The 16,210-nt window shown below is 45.4% G+C and overlaps 1 protein-coding gene and 1 long non-coding RNA gene across 2 annotated transcripts; one reads left to right on the forward strand and one right to left on the reverse strand.

Annotated features, from left to right (window-relative positions):
• Positions 1-961: 961 nt before the first annotated feature.
• LOC127305915 (uncharacterized) lies at positions 962-1,981 on the reverse strand. Its single transcript, XM_051336517.2, has one exon. It carries the CDS (start codon positions 1,858-1,860, stop codon positions 1,084-1,086), a length of 777 nt encoding a protein of 258 aa, XP_051192477.1. The 5' UTR covers positions 1,861-1,981; the 3' UTR covers positions 962-1,083.
• Positions 1,982-2,033: 52 nt separating this feature from the next.
• LOC127305922 (uncharacterized) lies at positions 2,034-5,245 on the forward strand. Its single transcript, XR_007854229.2, has 2 exons — positions 2,034-2,541; positions 4,924-5,245. It is a non-coding gene; the product is annotated as an uncharacterized lncRNA (long non-coding RNA).
• The last annotated feature ends 10,965 nt before the right edge of the window (positions 5,246-16,210 follow it).

Below are 16,210 nucleotides of genomic sequence, written 5' to 3' on the forward strand. Positions count from 1 at the left end.
GCGCCGCCAGAGCCTTCTTCTCCTGCTCCGCCGCCCTCTGTCCTTTCCGCTCTGCCGTCGCCATCTTCCGGCGCAGACAATCTTGCTGCCATTGATCATCGGTCCATCCCTCCGGCTTCTTCTTCGGAGCTGGCACCTTCCGCGGCTTCGCGAACGGCGCTTTCGCCCCTTTCGTCCCATTGCCGACGGCTTCTTGGCCGCTTTCTTGGCCATCTTTTTGGGGCTGTCGGCGGCGCCATGGAATGGGCGCGACGCCGGGTGGACGGCGGGAGGGAGAAACAAATCGGCGGGATAGGAGAAATGAATCGGCGGCGGGATATGTGTTGGGAGGCCAGAAATGCGCGGCGGGATAGGCGCGATGTGGCGGGAGGGGCGGGATTTGGCGGGAGTGGGAGACGAATTTTCCCTGTACCGCTGACGCGTCGGACCCGTGCCGCTTTGCCTCGCTTTTCGTTGTGTCCGGCGTGCCCGGTGTCCCCTGTGGGGCGGGGACGGGCTCGGGGCGCCGGACACCGTATCGAGCCGCACCGGACAAAATTGAGCTTTGGGGGACGCGGCTGGAACGGTTTTTTTGTCCGGCGCGCTCCAAATAGCTTTGGGGAACGCTTTGGGGGAAGTGGAGATGCTCTAAGTACGGAGTAGTATACATAATGTTAGAAGTACGATTTTCAATTTCCATTCGATTGAAAGATCAGATTCCATACTAAAATACCGGTAGTCAAAAGTGACTGGTAACCGTTTCAACGAGAAAAATGGTGTCGAGACAGGCAGTGAATTAAATAGGACAAGACAAATAATCGCTTTTACGGCACAAAAATGCATGGAACACGTCATGTGATCCGGTCTTATCAGCTTTGAGTTGTGATCGTGAACAGCACTTTTCTGAATGGTGAAAAAGGCAGTGGAAACATCGGACGAAAACGAGAGATGACCTATGAAGCACTGCACCACATCAGCCGTCTATTCCAAACTCCATGAATTCCCAAAATCTTTTGTGCGTCTTTCCCTGTTACACACATCTGTAGAGATTGTTGGATCTATCCTTCTTCAACTCATTTTTTGTAAGAAAAAATTGCTACGAGATCATGGCGCCTTAGGCCAGAAGCTGCCATCGTCCAGCATCATGATCTCCTGCAACCCGTCCCAGATCTCCTGATCCCTCCCCACCGGCGCCCTTCCCTGCTCCGGCACATGCCGTACCTGGGCAGGTGACGATGCGTTCGACCCGCTGTTCTCGCGATGGCTCTCCGGTAAGTGCAGCGGCCGCGGCTGCACGGCCGCCCAGGATGAACTAGAAGCAGAAGCAGACGCAGACGCCGACACGGAAGATGATGCGGCGGCGGTGCTCGGGAAGTTGAGCTTCGCCCGCTGTCCGCGGAACTCGAAAGCCGCGACGTCGTAGGCGCGCGCGGCCTCGGCGGCGGTGTCGAAGGTGCCAAGCCACTTGCGGACCGCGCGGTGCGGGTCGCGGATCTCCGCCGCCCACTTCCCCCACGGCCGCTGCCGCACGCCCCTGAACTTGCTCCCTCTCCTGGCGCGCCGCTTGCCCACGCCGCCATCCTTCACGAAGCTCGCCGCCGAGCACTCCTCGCCCTCGCTGCTCGAGCCGGTCGTCGCCGCCGCAGCTGCGACGGACTCGCATCCGAGGCACCCGTCCGCGCCGCACCTGACGCATGTTGTCGCAGCGGTGGGAGCAGCAACGGCGGTGGCAAAGGGCGGCGTCGACGGCTCCAGGTGCAGCGTGGGGACGACGGTGTCCCCGGAGACGACGGAGATGAGGGCGCGGAGGAAGAGAGAGTTCTCCTGCTCCGAGTTGGGGAGCTGAAATCCGCCGGCGCCGCGCTCTAGCCTTGGCACCATGACGACGGCGCACCTACGTACGTGATCAGGTCGGTGCTGGAAGAAAGATTTGGGTTGGTGTGGTACTAGCTAGGTTGATGAGTTCTCGTGATCTGCTCACTGATGTTTCAGGGTGTTTGGCGCTGCGGCTTTTATACTGGGGCGTGCATGTCCTCCCCATTTTAAAACCCAAATTCTATTTCGTGCCTGGGCACTGTGTGGTCTTAGGCGGTGCTCCCCACTCACGAGCGTCCGATCACGATCGATCGGCTGCCCACTGGAAACAATCGCGCAAACGTCCAGAAAAAAAAGCGTCGACCTCAGGTCGTCCTCATCCCCTCTTCTCTCTCCATTCACATTCGCTTCCTCTCACGCCACCGTGTCGATCTCCCGGCTAAATCTGCCTTATCGGCGGCGAGCGGGCCGCCAGCAAGCCGCGGGGGTCGTTCTTGTGGTGGGTGGGCGCGGACAGTGGTAGATCGAGGCGGGGGTCTGGGGGTGCCACCGTGCCGCCGGCGGCTCGCCGCGGCCGCGTCCACGAGATCGGAGCGGTATGGGCCTAGCGTCACCAACATCAGCGAGCTCCCACTCACCGGAGCGCTCATCGCGCTGGCAGTGCTGTCCTACTCCTGCGTCGGAGCTGTGGAGAGAAGATCGACGGCGCTCCAAGATGGTGTGCTCGTCTACGGATTTTGTGACCTGGTGAGTGTTTTCTCCAAGCGGGTGCTGCCTGATTCACACCCCAACTTGTGCTTGGTTGTATAAGTTTTAGGAGGCACAGTGGTGCTCATGGGGGCTCAGTTCATGTCCACAAGTCATGTTACCCATCCACAGCTCACGGTGGTGCTCACGCCGCACAACTTTTAGAATGGGGGGCAGTAGATTTTCCATGTAGTTTTGACTCAATAGGTACATGTATGTTACCCATCCACAGTAAATAGGATGTATTTTCTGATGTGGATATACGTAGCAGGTTTTGTTCACAATATGTTGCCCTCCTTTGTGCTATAGTAGGCAGTAGTGTTTGCATGTAGAGGTTTTGATCTGTTATTAACTTATTACATGTAATTGACCCATCCAGCGTATATATTGGATGTATTTAATTAAGTTTCCATGTATTTTTGGCTTAATTGTTACATGCAGTTGACTCAATTGTTCACAATAAGTTGTGTTTCTCTGTGCTACAATAGTCACTAATGTTTTGCATGTATTTTTGGCTCAATTGTTACATGTATGTTTCCCAACCACAGTATATACGATGTATTTTTTTTAATTGATGTGGTGTCACAATAGACAGGAGTGGTTCCATGTAGATTTGGCTTAATAGTTACATGTAATTGACCCAAGAGGTCTTTATTTGATGGAAAACTCTTTGGAACAGCCGGGGGATCGCGTATGTTCTGTCCTCCGCCTTCTCCTTACGCCACGTGTACCCGTTGTGGCTCTTTCCACATGCTTTCTATCCCTTTTCTTCTTCACCCGCACAGACTATCGCACAGAGTTGGTACCGGAGCTTGCCGCGACGGATCTCTCAAACAGCGGCGGCCTCCATGGATCTCCCCCACCAGCATGGGCCTCCCTATCTGCCGCGTACTCCGCTCCTTGCCTCGCCACCAGTGCCTCGCGGCGGCGCTCTGACATGGGGTTCCTACAACGACGGGGTTGACACCAACGGGGGCAGCAAGGTTGAGGCTTCCATGGACTCCTGAGGAGTCGGGCTGCGCCGCCACTGATGCTGGGGACGGCGGGAGTTGCCAGGCGTGATGTTGCGACCGGCGTTTGTTGGTTCTACGAGAGATAGGAGCCGATGCTGCCAGCGGCGTCGTCTTCTGCTACAATGGGCGGTGTCGTTTACCGGAGCTGCGCAGGGGAGCCGATGCTGCAAGCGGTGGCGGCGTCTACTACAAGAGACGGCAGGCTCTGCTACAATAGGCATTGGCGTCTGCTACAAAGGTCAGCGTCTTCTACAAGCGGGGTGTTGGTGTCTGCTACGTGTGGCGTTGGTGTTTGCTACAATAGGCGGCAACTACTGCTACTACAAGGGTGACCACGGTGCTAAAGAGGTGAAGCGACGGTTGCTGCGAACGCCAGAGGCGGAGCGATTTGTTACAAGCGGTGGCAGTTGCTGCGAACACCGGCGGCGGTTGCTACAAACCGAGCGCCACCATGCTGCAAGGAGGCCGGCGAACCTGACGGTGGTGCTGCCACAGGCTAGCTGCGAGGGGCGGCGGGGCTGCCGGCACGAGCCGCGGGGATGCAAGCCGGACTCAACATCACCGGCGTTGGCCGTGCGTGAGTGTCGGGAGGAGAGGAGAATTTTTTTCTCTATTGGTTTTTTTTCGTGCAGGAGCGTTGACCTGACCGAATGATATGGTTGCTATTGTTCGTATCGAATGGCTGGCGACCTAGAGGATCAGGGTTTTGATCCCCCGGAGGACACTCAGTGCGCCCCTTATTTGATGTAGTATTTTATGAAATGATGGACACATAGCAGGTTTATGTTTATCTGATACGTACATAATTAAATGGTGAATTAGATGTAGTTGGATGTATTTTTTGATGCTAAAATTGTGCCAAGCATGTAGTAATCCCTGTTAATCAGTAGCATTAGATGTACTTCTTGTACACACAGTATCCAGGGTTTTTTCTCAAATGAATAAGTTAAATGGATGTCACATATCCGATTCGTTAATACTGTGTACTATTGCAAACATAGGATGTAGGTTTCAGCTGTTGATTTTTGATTTGATGAGCTTGTAAATTTAGGATGTGATTTTTGAACATTATGATATGTAAAGTATGTTTCAAAGTTGTTCTTAAATATACATTATGATCATCAAGTTTTGTCTATGTATGTAACAAACGTGTGAAATCAGTAATAAGTTATGTAATTTTGTACATACAGGATGTAGTATCTTTCCTCTGAAGTTTCTTGGGTCATTTTCGTCAAACCTTTGTTTTGGCAAGTATGATCATTTTCATGTAGCTTGAGACATATATGTTCATGTTCACTAAATCACTAACATTTACAGGGAAGACTGAAAACTGCATGTAACTGTGTGTTTTTGCTCAATTTTGTTACAGTTCACTTTAAAGGAATCTCCCTGGTTACAACCTAACAATGGTGTTGACTGCAACAAGTATCCTGGTGAAGCTCACTGTACGCAGCAGGTTTAGATGATCTTTGCTTTAAATGTACATTGTAGTTGTATATGAACATGCCTACTTTTCTGCATCTTTCTTTAGCTGGAGGTGATGCTAGTACATCTGTACATGGACTTGTATGTTCTTTTTCATGCTTGGTTTTATGTCACTACTTTATGCAAGGTAAGATTAGTTACATGCAGATGTTGTCACATGGTTATATTAACCATGAAATTGGTCGTAATATCCATCCTTTTATGCCTGTCCCCTGATATTTTTATTGCACGGAATTGGTCATAAAAGGACTATGATGCGTACGTGTGATTTTTTTTTTCTTGGCCTTTTCCAAACCACATGCGCGGATTACAGTATTTTTATGTGATGAACTAGCAACGGAACTGTGTTGTATCTTTTTCACCTCACGGAAAATCCGTGGTCTGGGCGCCCGGTGAAACCAGGAAGGACGGAACGGGGACCAGGGACCAGAACTTCCCTTTTCGGTAAGGCACCGGGACCGGACAACATTTTCTTTCTACTTCTGGGAGGGGCACTGTGGAAGACTACCCAGTGCCTGGGCACTGTGTAGCCATGCCCATTTTAAAAGGGGCAGATTTGGGCACGTTCTTATCGTGGGAACGGAGGTGTGCTGGACTGATGATTATCCACATCCACGTAGCCCTTTGTCGCTGGTCATCACCATATTTGAGCTGTTCACACCAAAATTTATTTCTCCAAAATCAGGTAAACATTCTGTGGCGATTTTGAGACTAAATTATATATATTCTAGAGGCTACAATTTGTGCATCTCTGATTCCCTGCTTATTTAGGCAACCCATCTTTTAACGGCAATATTCCTATTTTTGGTCTACAAGATACGGGCGGGTCATTCATTCGGTGGATCCTTCTTTTGAGATAACAAGATTTATAATCGAAGATGCGGAGTTTAAGATTTCGCAAAAGAATGAGGGAGAATATTGTAATATGTAAATTTTAAGGTCAAGATGGACACTGACGGTCGTCTCGACTAGAGATGCATACCTGTTTGGAGCTCTTTCATCCCCAACAAAGTAAAATTCTTTGGCGACCTCACACACATGGATATGCTTAGCACAAGAGCCAACTTCATGTGTAAGAATATTTGAGACTATGCCGCTTGACCTCAATGCACTATGCAATGCGAGTACACCTACCACCTATCCTTCATCTAACCGTAGTCAACTTTTGTCTGGATGAAAATCGAAGTCTCTCCTCTAGCCAGCCCCTTTTGTCAGATTTGGATCGCGCCATTGTCGGTGCCTTCACGTTGATCTAGAATTCAATGACACAAATCATGGTGGAAGATTTGGGAATGCGCGCAGTGCAAATGTCTTCCAAGCAATTCTTAACACTTAGACACTATCGTAGGAAAATTATTACCGATCTTACTCTTTGGTCATGCCGCGTAAGAAAAAAGATTTAAAGGTGGCCGCCTCGTCTTGGTGACGGCACCTATCTATCTGTAATATGTAATTATCGTTTTCTTCGAGGAAAATTCAGGTGGGGATCCCCCCCCCCCCCCCTCTCTCTCTGGTGTGTAGATGTTTGAGCTTGCATGTTGGTTTTTGGCCGTTTCTCTGTATTGAGGCCGGGGTTTTCAAAAAATTTATTAGCTACACAAAAATATTTTCTATTTAATGGCTCGCTTGAGCTCCCGGAGGTTGCCTAAAAAGTTTAGCTAAGATTCGCCAAATAGTAAAATCGAGAGTACCTAAAGCTAGGAAATGTGTCACAAAAATAGAACTAGTCGAAATTTGATTTGCACCGAATAGTAATGCCACTAGCTCAATATCTACTAGCTCACAAAATTAGTTAGTTGTTTGATTTATAGAACACATGATACCTAGCATCGTCCATCATGCTGCTACTCTAATATATTTTCGAAATATCTAATTTTGCTCTCGGTTCTAGCATATCCCAAACAGAGTGAGTATGTTGTGATTACGTCAATCTTTAAGCTCCACGACCACGAGTCAGTATAAAAATGTGTGTTTCTACTGTGAAAGACCATTTATATTTTATTTAAAAAGGCTCGTATAAAAACAGTTGAAACTGCTTTGTAGGGTACAGAATGACCGGCATTAAGTCGTGCTTAATTAGCAGGAGACCTAAAGTCCTCTTAGCTCAGAGATGGCACACTGTAAAACACGTTCTCCCAGCGGCCGTCCAAACACGACCGTACACATGATTTTTCTTCAAGCTATTGCGTGAAGCGGCTCGAAGTGGCGCTGTCTATCGAACGGAACGCTGACAAAGGGCTTTGACCGTTCTGTGGAAGGATGATTATAAAAGTCAAACCTCCCAAGGTGTGAAAGCGAAAGCGTGCAGGATCTAGAGCGTTGCTTTGTTTAGTACGGGCGGCTGAGGTCGACAGGTCGGCAGATCATGCGACGGGCACCTCGCGTCCGCGCCGTTGTGGAAGTCGGCGTATCACCGTGAGACGGTTTTTATATTCCGTATCGGTTTAACAGATGCGTACGTAGTTTAAAAAATTGCTTTAATCATTATTTTAGTTAATAAAATACAGAATATATATCATAAAAAATAATATTATTGGAAACCTCTTTTGAATACGAATCTAATAGTATAGATTTTGTAGACATAAAATTTATATTTTGTTGACCAAATGGATGATCAAACTTTATCTTAAACTACGTGTGTGACTGTTAAACTGGTCCGAAGGAAGTACTAGATTTCTTTGTTTTCGGATTGGAGTGGACATGGCTTTCAGGCCGGCTCGATGATTTTGAAAAAAATAACAACTTTGTTCTTTTGCGATAAGTAATACTAGGACTATCTTGCAAGGAAACCTAGAGGGTGGGCAATTCGGGCAATTCAATAAAGAATGGATTTTGCGCTTAATTTTCAGTAATGGATTAATTCTTAGTCAACTTTCATTAAATTGTATCGTAGTTTGTGCTAGGTATGAGTTGCAACTAAGATTTTGTCAAGTGTGAATGAGTCTGCAACTAAGATTGCTCATAGTAGGAGTAACATAGCTAGTAATATCACATATCTCAAGGCATTTTGGTGACATGGTATGCTAATAAATGAAGAAAGAGAGTGAGGTGGTAAAGCTGGTCATAGTGTGGAGTAAAACTTAGACTAGTAACATATGCCATGTTACTACTACCTCCGATTCAAGGAATTAGGCATCCTCGTTTTACGTGCTTTTCGTTTGACTAAGTATTACTTCAAATATATAAAGATTGTTTGTATAAAATTAACATCATTAAAAAGTGTTTTTCAATACGAATCCAACGGTACTAATTACATATAATATAACCAAGATTTTGTTGCTCAATTTTTATGGTCAAAGTACCTTCATAGTAGGTAGTAACTTATACGTGGTGTCATGCATTGTATCATTTTTTATGTTGTAGACTCATCTTGTCTTGAGGTGTGTGATGTTATTGTAACAGAGCTACTAGTTACCACCTCACTCTCTTTATTCATTTATTAGCATGCCATGTCACAAAAATGCCTTGAGATGTGTGATGTTACTAGCCATGTTACTCCCACTATGAGCAGTCTAACTAGTTATGTTACCATAACATCACACACCTCAAGGCAAGATGAGTCTACAACATACTACCTCCGTTTCAAGGAATAAGGCGCCCTCGTTTTACGAGCTTTTTGTTTAACCAAGAATTACTTCAAATAGATAAAGATTTTTTGTATAAAATTAGTATCATTCAAAAGTGTTTTTCAATACGAATCCAACGATACTATATACATATAATATAATCAAGATTTTGTTGCTCAATTTTTATGGTCAAAGTTTGTCTTGAAATACGCGTGTGCCTTATTCCTTGAAACGGAGGTAGTAATAAATAATACAATGCATGACATCATATATAAGTTATTACCCACTACTACGTATAAAGGTAGTAACCTAGACTAGTAACATGGCATATGTTACTAGTCTAAGTTACTCCCCACTATGACAAGCCTAAGGTTTCGTTACATGCTCATATAGGTTGCAACTAAGAAAAATGGATTGCTTCTTAATTCGTACTAGTCGCGAGTTGCAACATGATTTATAACTTAGAAAAATACCTTGGGCCATTGCATTACTTCGTGGTTCATACTAGTCAAAAGTTGCATCGTAGATTCTAAGGGAGAGTAGATGAGATCACCTAACTGAGAATTAAGTTATTCTCAATCGATCTGAGAATTAGTCACTCCTTAAAGATAGACTCACCTGGTTTCATTGCTAACTAGGCTAAAGGTCATACAAGACACAATTAATTATAGGGCAACCATGTAAAACCTCGACATAGCACGATAACAACATAGCAAAACTAGCAAATCGTAAATTATTGCATTTTGTAAGATATTCTTGTCCGATGGAATCAAAATTGTCTCATGATAGAAGGGCTCGCTGGCCTATCATGCTAAAGATACGTCGTTAGAGTGAATCAGCCTGCGCTCTACCGTCTCCATGGATGTCCATTCCATTCAGCAAGAACTTGAGCTTGCATTTGATCTCCCTCCTTACCCTGGGAGGCTTAGAGTTCCTCGAACCGGAAGCACATAAGTGACCCGAAGCCTTTAAAGCTAGCCCACGAAGCCATCTTCCACCACCAGGCACATACGCGCGCCGACCTTCAGTAGCATATGAAAACCAGGTCTTCAACAACACCCCCAAGAAAGAAAATGGTGGCCATTGGCACCATCCTGGATCCAAGACTTACCACCTTGTTGAACACCGGGGAAGGGTCCGACCACGTCCTCAGATTTTCTCGACCATGATTAACACATGAGATGAAACCGAAAAAAAACTTTTACTAATCTTCAATGGTAGTACTGTTGGAGATATGCCCAAGAGACAATAATAAAATGGTTATTATAATATATCTTTGTGTTTATGATAATGGTTACATATCATGCTATAATTGTATTAACCGAAACATTGATACATGTGTGATATGTAAACAACAAGGAGTCCCTAGTAAGCCTCTTGTATAACTAGCTTGTTGATTAATAGATGATCATAGTTTCATGATCATGAACATTGGATGTTATTAATAACAAGGTTATGTCATTATATGAATGATGTAATGGAGACACCCAATTAAGCGTAGCATATGATCACGTCATTAAGTTCTTTTTGCTATAAGCTTTCGATACATAGTTACCTAGTCCTTTCAACCATGAGATCATGTAAATCACTTATACCGGAAGGGTACTTTGATTACATCAAACACCACTGCGTAAATGGGTGGTTATAAAGATGGGATTAGGTATTCGGAAAGTATGAGTTGAGGCATATGGATCAACAATGGGATTTGTCCATCCCGATGACGGATAGATATACTCTGAGCCCTCTCGGTGGAATGTCGTCTAATTAGCTTGCAAACATATGAATGGTTCATACGAGATGACATATCACGGTACGAGTAAAGAGTACTTGTCATGAGACGAGATTGAACGAGGTATAGAGATACCGATGATCAAACCTCGGACAAGTAAAATATCGCGTGACAAAGGGAGTCGGTATCGTATGTAAATGGTTCAGTCGACCACTGAAGTCATCGTTGAATATGTGGGAGCCATTATGGATCTCCAGATCCCGCTATTGGTTATTGGTCGGAGAGAAGTCTCAACCATGTCTGCATAGTTCGCGAACCGTAGGGTGACACACTTAAGGCTTGATGTCGTTTAAGTAGATATGGAAATATGGAATGGAGTTCGAAGTTTTGTTCGGAGTCTCGGATGGGATCCAGGACATCACGAGGAGTTCCGGAATGGTCCGGAGAATAAGATTCATGTATAGGAAGTCACTTTTCAAGTTTGGAAATGATCCGGTGCCTTTATGGAAGGTTCTAGAAGGTTCTAGAAAAGTCCGAAAGAAATCACCATGGAAAGTGGAGTCCCGGAGGGACTCCACATAGCTTGGCCGGCCAACCTAAAGAGGAGGAGTCCCAGGTGGACTCCACCCCATGGTGGCCGGCCACCCCCCCAAGGAAGGGGTGGGAGTCCCACCTTGAGTAGGAGTCCCACCTTGGGTAGGTTTCCCACCTTATGGCAAGTTCTTGAGTTGGGGTCTTATTCAAAGACTTGTAGTCTAACTCTTGGGGGTTCCACCTATAAAAAGAGGGACAAGGGGAGGGCGGCCGGCCACTCTAGCCTCCACCTTGGCCGCACCCATTTGAGGGCCGGCGCCCAATCCCCCCTCTCCCCAAACCCTAGCGCCCCTCCTCCACATATCTCTCCCGCAGCGCATAGGCGAAGCCTGCCGGAGATCTCCACCACCACCGCCACCACGCCGTCGTGCTGCCGGGATTCCGAGGAGGATCTACTACTTCCACTGCCCGCTGGAACGGGGAGGAGGACGTCGTCTTCATCAACACCGAACGTGTGACCGAGTACGGAGGTGCTGCCCGATTGTGGCACCGTCAAGATCTTCTACGCGCTTTTGAAAGCGGCAAGTGATCATCTTCTGCAACAACGAGATCTAATCTCGTAGGCTTTGGAAATCTTCAAGGGTTAGTCTTGTTCATCCCCTAGTTGCTACCATCTTCTAGATTGCATCTTGGCTTGGATTGCGTTCTCGCAGTAGGAAATTTTTTGTTTTCTATGCTACGAATCCCATCAAGTACAACCTTTTAATCCACAAAAATGCAAACTATAGCTTTTGCTCCACAAAAATGCATGGAACACGCCACGCGATCTAGCCTTACAGTAGTATTCTGTATCAGCTTTTAGTCCTGGTCGTGAAAGCGCTTTGCTGAATGGTAAAAAATTGTGGAAAACATCGGATGAAAACAATTAGACACTACAGGAAACACACAAAGTGCTGATAGGCATCCTCTATGCCAACGGCTAAATCTCGGGGTCGTTGGCACAGGGTCCGTCCTCGCCAGGTTAGCAAACAACCGTCGGCACAGGAAAGCCATCAGCACAAGAAGCCATGTGCCGACGACAATAGTTTCGGCCGTCGGCATAGACTCTCCGCCATAACGGCGAGGTAACAACATCGGGCCTGGGTCGATGGCAAAGCTGTCAACATAGCTATTTTTTATTTTACCACATTAATCTTAGAAAAATCATAACTCAATCATTATAATTCAGAAAAATACAATAATATATCAAATTTTCAGAAAAATAAGATCTATCTTGAAAAAAATATAAAACTTGGAATATTGCAAATATCTCAAAAAATCTTCTAAAAAATGAGCTATCATGTGCAATGTTTCATGGCTTTCACGCCGAACGACCAATGTTATGGCTAGAATCGTCGCATAGTTTGTGATAATATGCCCATATTATTCATACATGTGTATCTTGGGATGGCGAACAATGTTGCTAGAGGAAGCTTTCATTTTTATCGCACCAAAAAGCTATTTTCCATTTTCCAAGTCTCAAAAAAGGGGTATTTTGTGAAGCAGCCACCAAATGAAAGTTTCATAATGGTACCACCTTATTTAAAAAAAATACTAGACCAACAACATCCAGCGTTCAGCATTGGCGGATGACATAAACGTGTATCGTCCAGCGTTGGCGGCAGCAGTAGCTGCGGCGATGTTGGCGGCAGCAGTAGCTGCGGCGATGTTGGCGGCAACAGCAACTGTCTATGGAGGATGACATAAACGTGTACCGTCCAGCGTTGGCAGCAGCAGCTGCTACAGCTGCGGCGATGTTGGCGGCAGCAGCATCCTGGTTGTCGCCCATGTTGAGGTTGTCGAAGAGGTTGTCGATGTCCAGGAAGAAGTCGTCGTTCGGGAGCAGCATCCTGTTGACTAAAAGATAGAATGTAGAGTATTTCAAAATAAATTTTAGACCTAGAATGCAAAGTATTTCAAAACGAAGGGAGCATGGTTTTTGGCACGGAAACTAAAAAATTACTCAAGATGGCCAAAAACTATAATGTGTAACCATCTTGAGTACACCAATATTTATTTTGTACACTAGTTTTTGGCGAGATTACCACTAAACAATTGACGTGAGAAAATAGAGAACTTTGCATAAGATAAAGAAAAACATAAACTAGTCTCTTAAAAATTTATTGAGACAAGTAGTGCAATACAATACACATTATATTCTGGATTTTTTTTTCAATTAAATGGCTTATATCTAGAACGGAGGGAGTATTAAAAAGAGGTTATTTGGATTGGAGCTGATGTCGCTTTCATGTTAGCTCGCGTTTAACCATTGTTTTTAAGAAATTTGCTTTACTCTTGCATTGATCTTTTGCGACTAAGTGTTAGTAGCATTTTGTTTCCACAACAAGAAAATAATAATACCCTTTTCTAAATTAAGTGATGCAGCTTGGTCAAGAATTCAAGATACATGACTATCTATACGTGTTTTAGTGTGTAGTAGGTCCGTTTATTTTAGAAAAAAGTTAAGACATTCTATTTAGAACGGAGGTAATAGTGGCATTTATTTTGTTCACTATTTGCATTGGTACATGAGTAACCGGTGCTCAAGACATGGTATGCTTGAATTTTAAATCATCTTGCACTAAAAATAATTATTTTAAGTGCATCTAAACATTATCTTTACAATTAAGGTGGAATCGAGGTGTCACATGTACGTTGTCACACTTTCACTTAATTATAAAAGTGCCACCGTAGACCCTCGCAAGATACCCCGCCTTCCCCTGGCATGCTCACTTTAGTTGACACTTTAGCTATGCGAACCTCGAGGTAGAGGAGAAGTTATGGTGATTTTACTCACATTCCTCGTTGGAGGTCGACGCAAGAGTGGAGAGCTCGATGGAGTGGTCGGAGTCGCCCTGCCGCAGCCAACACCACCTACTTACCTTGCTTGCCGACCGGAGAAGACTGATGAAATGGGGGAAATGGCGCTTTCGAAATCAGCGGTGAGAGGAGGGGTAGAAATAAGTGGGCGGTCACGGTGGGAGGTGACGAAATCCTCCCGTCTCCTTTTTCTCTTGCGTGCAGGAGCTCGCACCATCTCCATGGCCACACCAGCACGTGCGGACGTTGACACCTTTTGCCTGTCGGGAGCCATGGAATAGGTTGGCTCTGTGTAAACTGCCAACTCGGGCGTTCCAATGGGCCTAGCATGGAGGCGTTTTAACACATGTGCCAGTTAGGACGCATCGCAACCCAGTCATCCAATCATTTCTGCCTCCATACAAGCTACCAATTCTTCCTGTTTCTGTTTTGATGTTTTTGCGACAGAGAAAGCCTGCCGCAGATGAGGGCCGGAGAAAAATCCCCTACTGCAGATCTTCCTTCAAGATGGACCTCGTGCTTCTTATTTTAGTCGATATGTTAATTCGTCTAGGAGGGAATCTCCTGTCAGCTGTTGATAAGTTAAGATGTGGCATCTACTTCACTTCAGCTGGCAAGGAGAAGTCGGCTTCGCGGGCTGCGCGAGGGGATTTCCGCGTACCGTCGTACCTATATACTCACTCTCTCTATTGTTGCATAAAACTAGCGGAATAGTACTTGTCTCTAGCATGTACAGCAACAATGCATAATATTCAACGTGGTTGGCTGCAAGGTCTGGGCGGTGATTGCGCGTTGGGCTTGCTAATTTCGACAGGAAGGATGACAGATCGGCTTTGCCTGTCCTCTGACCCTGGGGTCTGAACTTCTGAATTACAATACTTTGCGTTGCACCATAGGCATCCTGATATTGTTCTCAAATTCTTTTCAGAATTAAGCAAGTGCTGTGTTCCTTCCTTTGTCTTAAAAGTTAAAAACAATCAAGTACTCCCACTGTTTCGATTAAATTGATACTAGTGGGCCATTTGATCAACTATATACGTACATAAGTCGTGTTGCATTGATTAAAACCGAATGGAGGAAGTATGTAGTGGTAGGTCTTTATAAAATAAGTACTCCCTATGTTCTAAATTAATTGATTGAACATTCACTGGTGGAAAAAAGGGCTTTGGTCGCGGTTGGCAACTGCCATTAGTCGCGGTGGCCCAACCGCGACCAAAGCAGCGCGACTAAAGGCCCCCCCCCTTTAGTCGCGGTTCCTTACGAACCGCGACTAAAGGCCCGTCCACGTGGGCCGCAGGCGAGCGCCAGGGCGGAGGACCTTTAGTCGCGGTTCTTCTGGCCAACCGCGACTAAAGGCCTCCGCAGGGTTTAGGGTTTTAGCCCCCCTCCCCCTAAATCTGGTTTCTTTTTAATTTGTATTGTTTTATTTCTTTTGGGTTTTAATTTTGAAGGAGTTTCACATATTCTACGGTACTGTATACATACATGCATATGAATGTACAATTTCAAACAAATTTGAAATTAGAACCAAAAAGAATTCAAGAGGAATATACAATATATATTCAATATCGGATCACCATATACAATATATATTCAATATCGGATGACCATATACAATTTTGAACAAGTTAGTTACAAATTCTGGTGCATATAAAGTTCTACGTCATCGTAATAGTGTTCTCCTCTAGGATCGATGACTTCCCTCGCCAACCATCCAGCTAGTTCCTCTTGAAGTGGTCGGAAGCGAGCTTGGACTAAGCGTCTTCCGGAGGTTATTCCTCGTGATGTTGTTCTCACACGTCTGGTCCCGCTCATTGCAGTATCTCCGGATCCTCTCACAAACATAGTATCCACATAGATTGGTCCCCGGTGGCTGAGTATCCCCAGTCGTCCGCACTGCCATTTTAAAAGATAGCTCTTTTTTGAATTCACCGACCTTGGTATCTACGAACCGTCTCCAAACCCTACGAGGCAAAGAAAATTAAATAAACAAGAGAGTTATTAATTAGTTACTTGATATTAGGAAATGATGAACGAAATAGGCCGATCGATATAGAGCGCAAATGAATGAAAATAATTACTTTTGCAACATTTTTCTCATGTCGCCCAAAGCGCCGGATCCATATTCAGAGAGTCGTGGACGAGAACTGAGGAGGTCTGAACTTTAATTACCATAAGAATCCAGTGGAACCTGCGGACACGATACATGCACAGTCATGCATAACTCATCGATTAGCCACATACCATGCATGGAGTAAACAAAAGAGAATGTGCTCAAGACAGAAACACTCACCCAAAATGGTAAGGAAATAGAATATCACTTTTCTGTTGCTGTTTTCTAATAAACCGCCACAGGTCATCCTCCACGTCGGCGGGGTGGTGTTCTAACACATGTGAATTAACGATGTGTGGGTCAATGAACCCAACATCATGGATGTTCCTTATTCGCATTTCCCGCTTCTTCATTCTCGCATAATAGCGTA

The sequence above is a fragment of the Lolium perenne genome, chromosome 6 (assembly GCF_019359855.2).
Source record: "Lolium perenne isolate Kyuss_39 chromosome 6, Kyuss_2.0, whole genome shotgun sequence".
In the NCBI taxonomy this organism is placed as follows: Eukaryota; Viridiplantae; Streptophyta; class Magnoliopsida; order Poales; family Poaceae; genus Lolium; species Lolium perenne.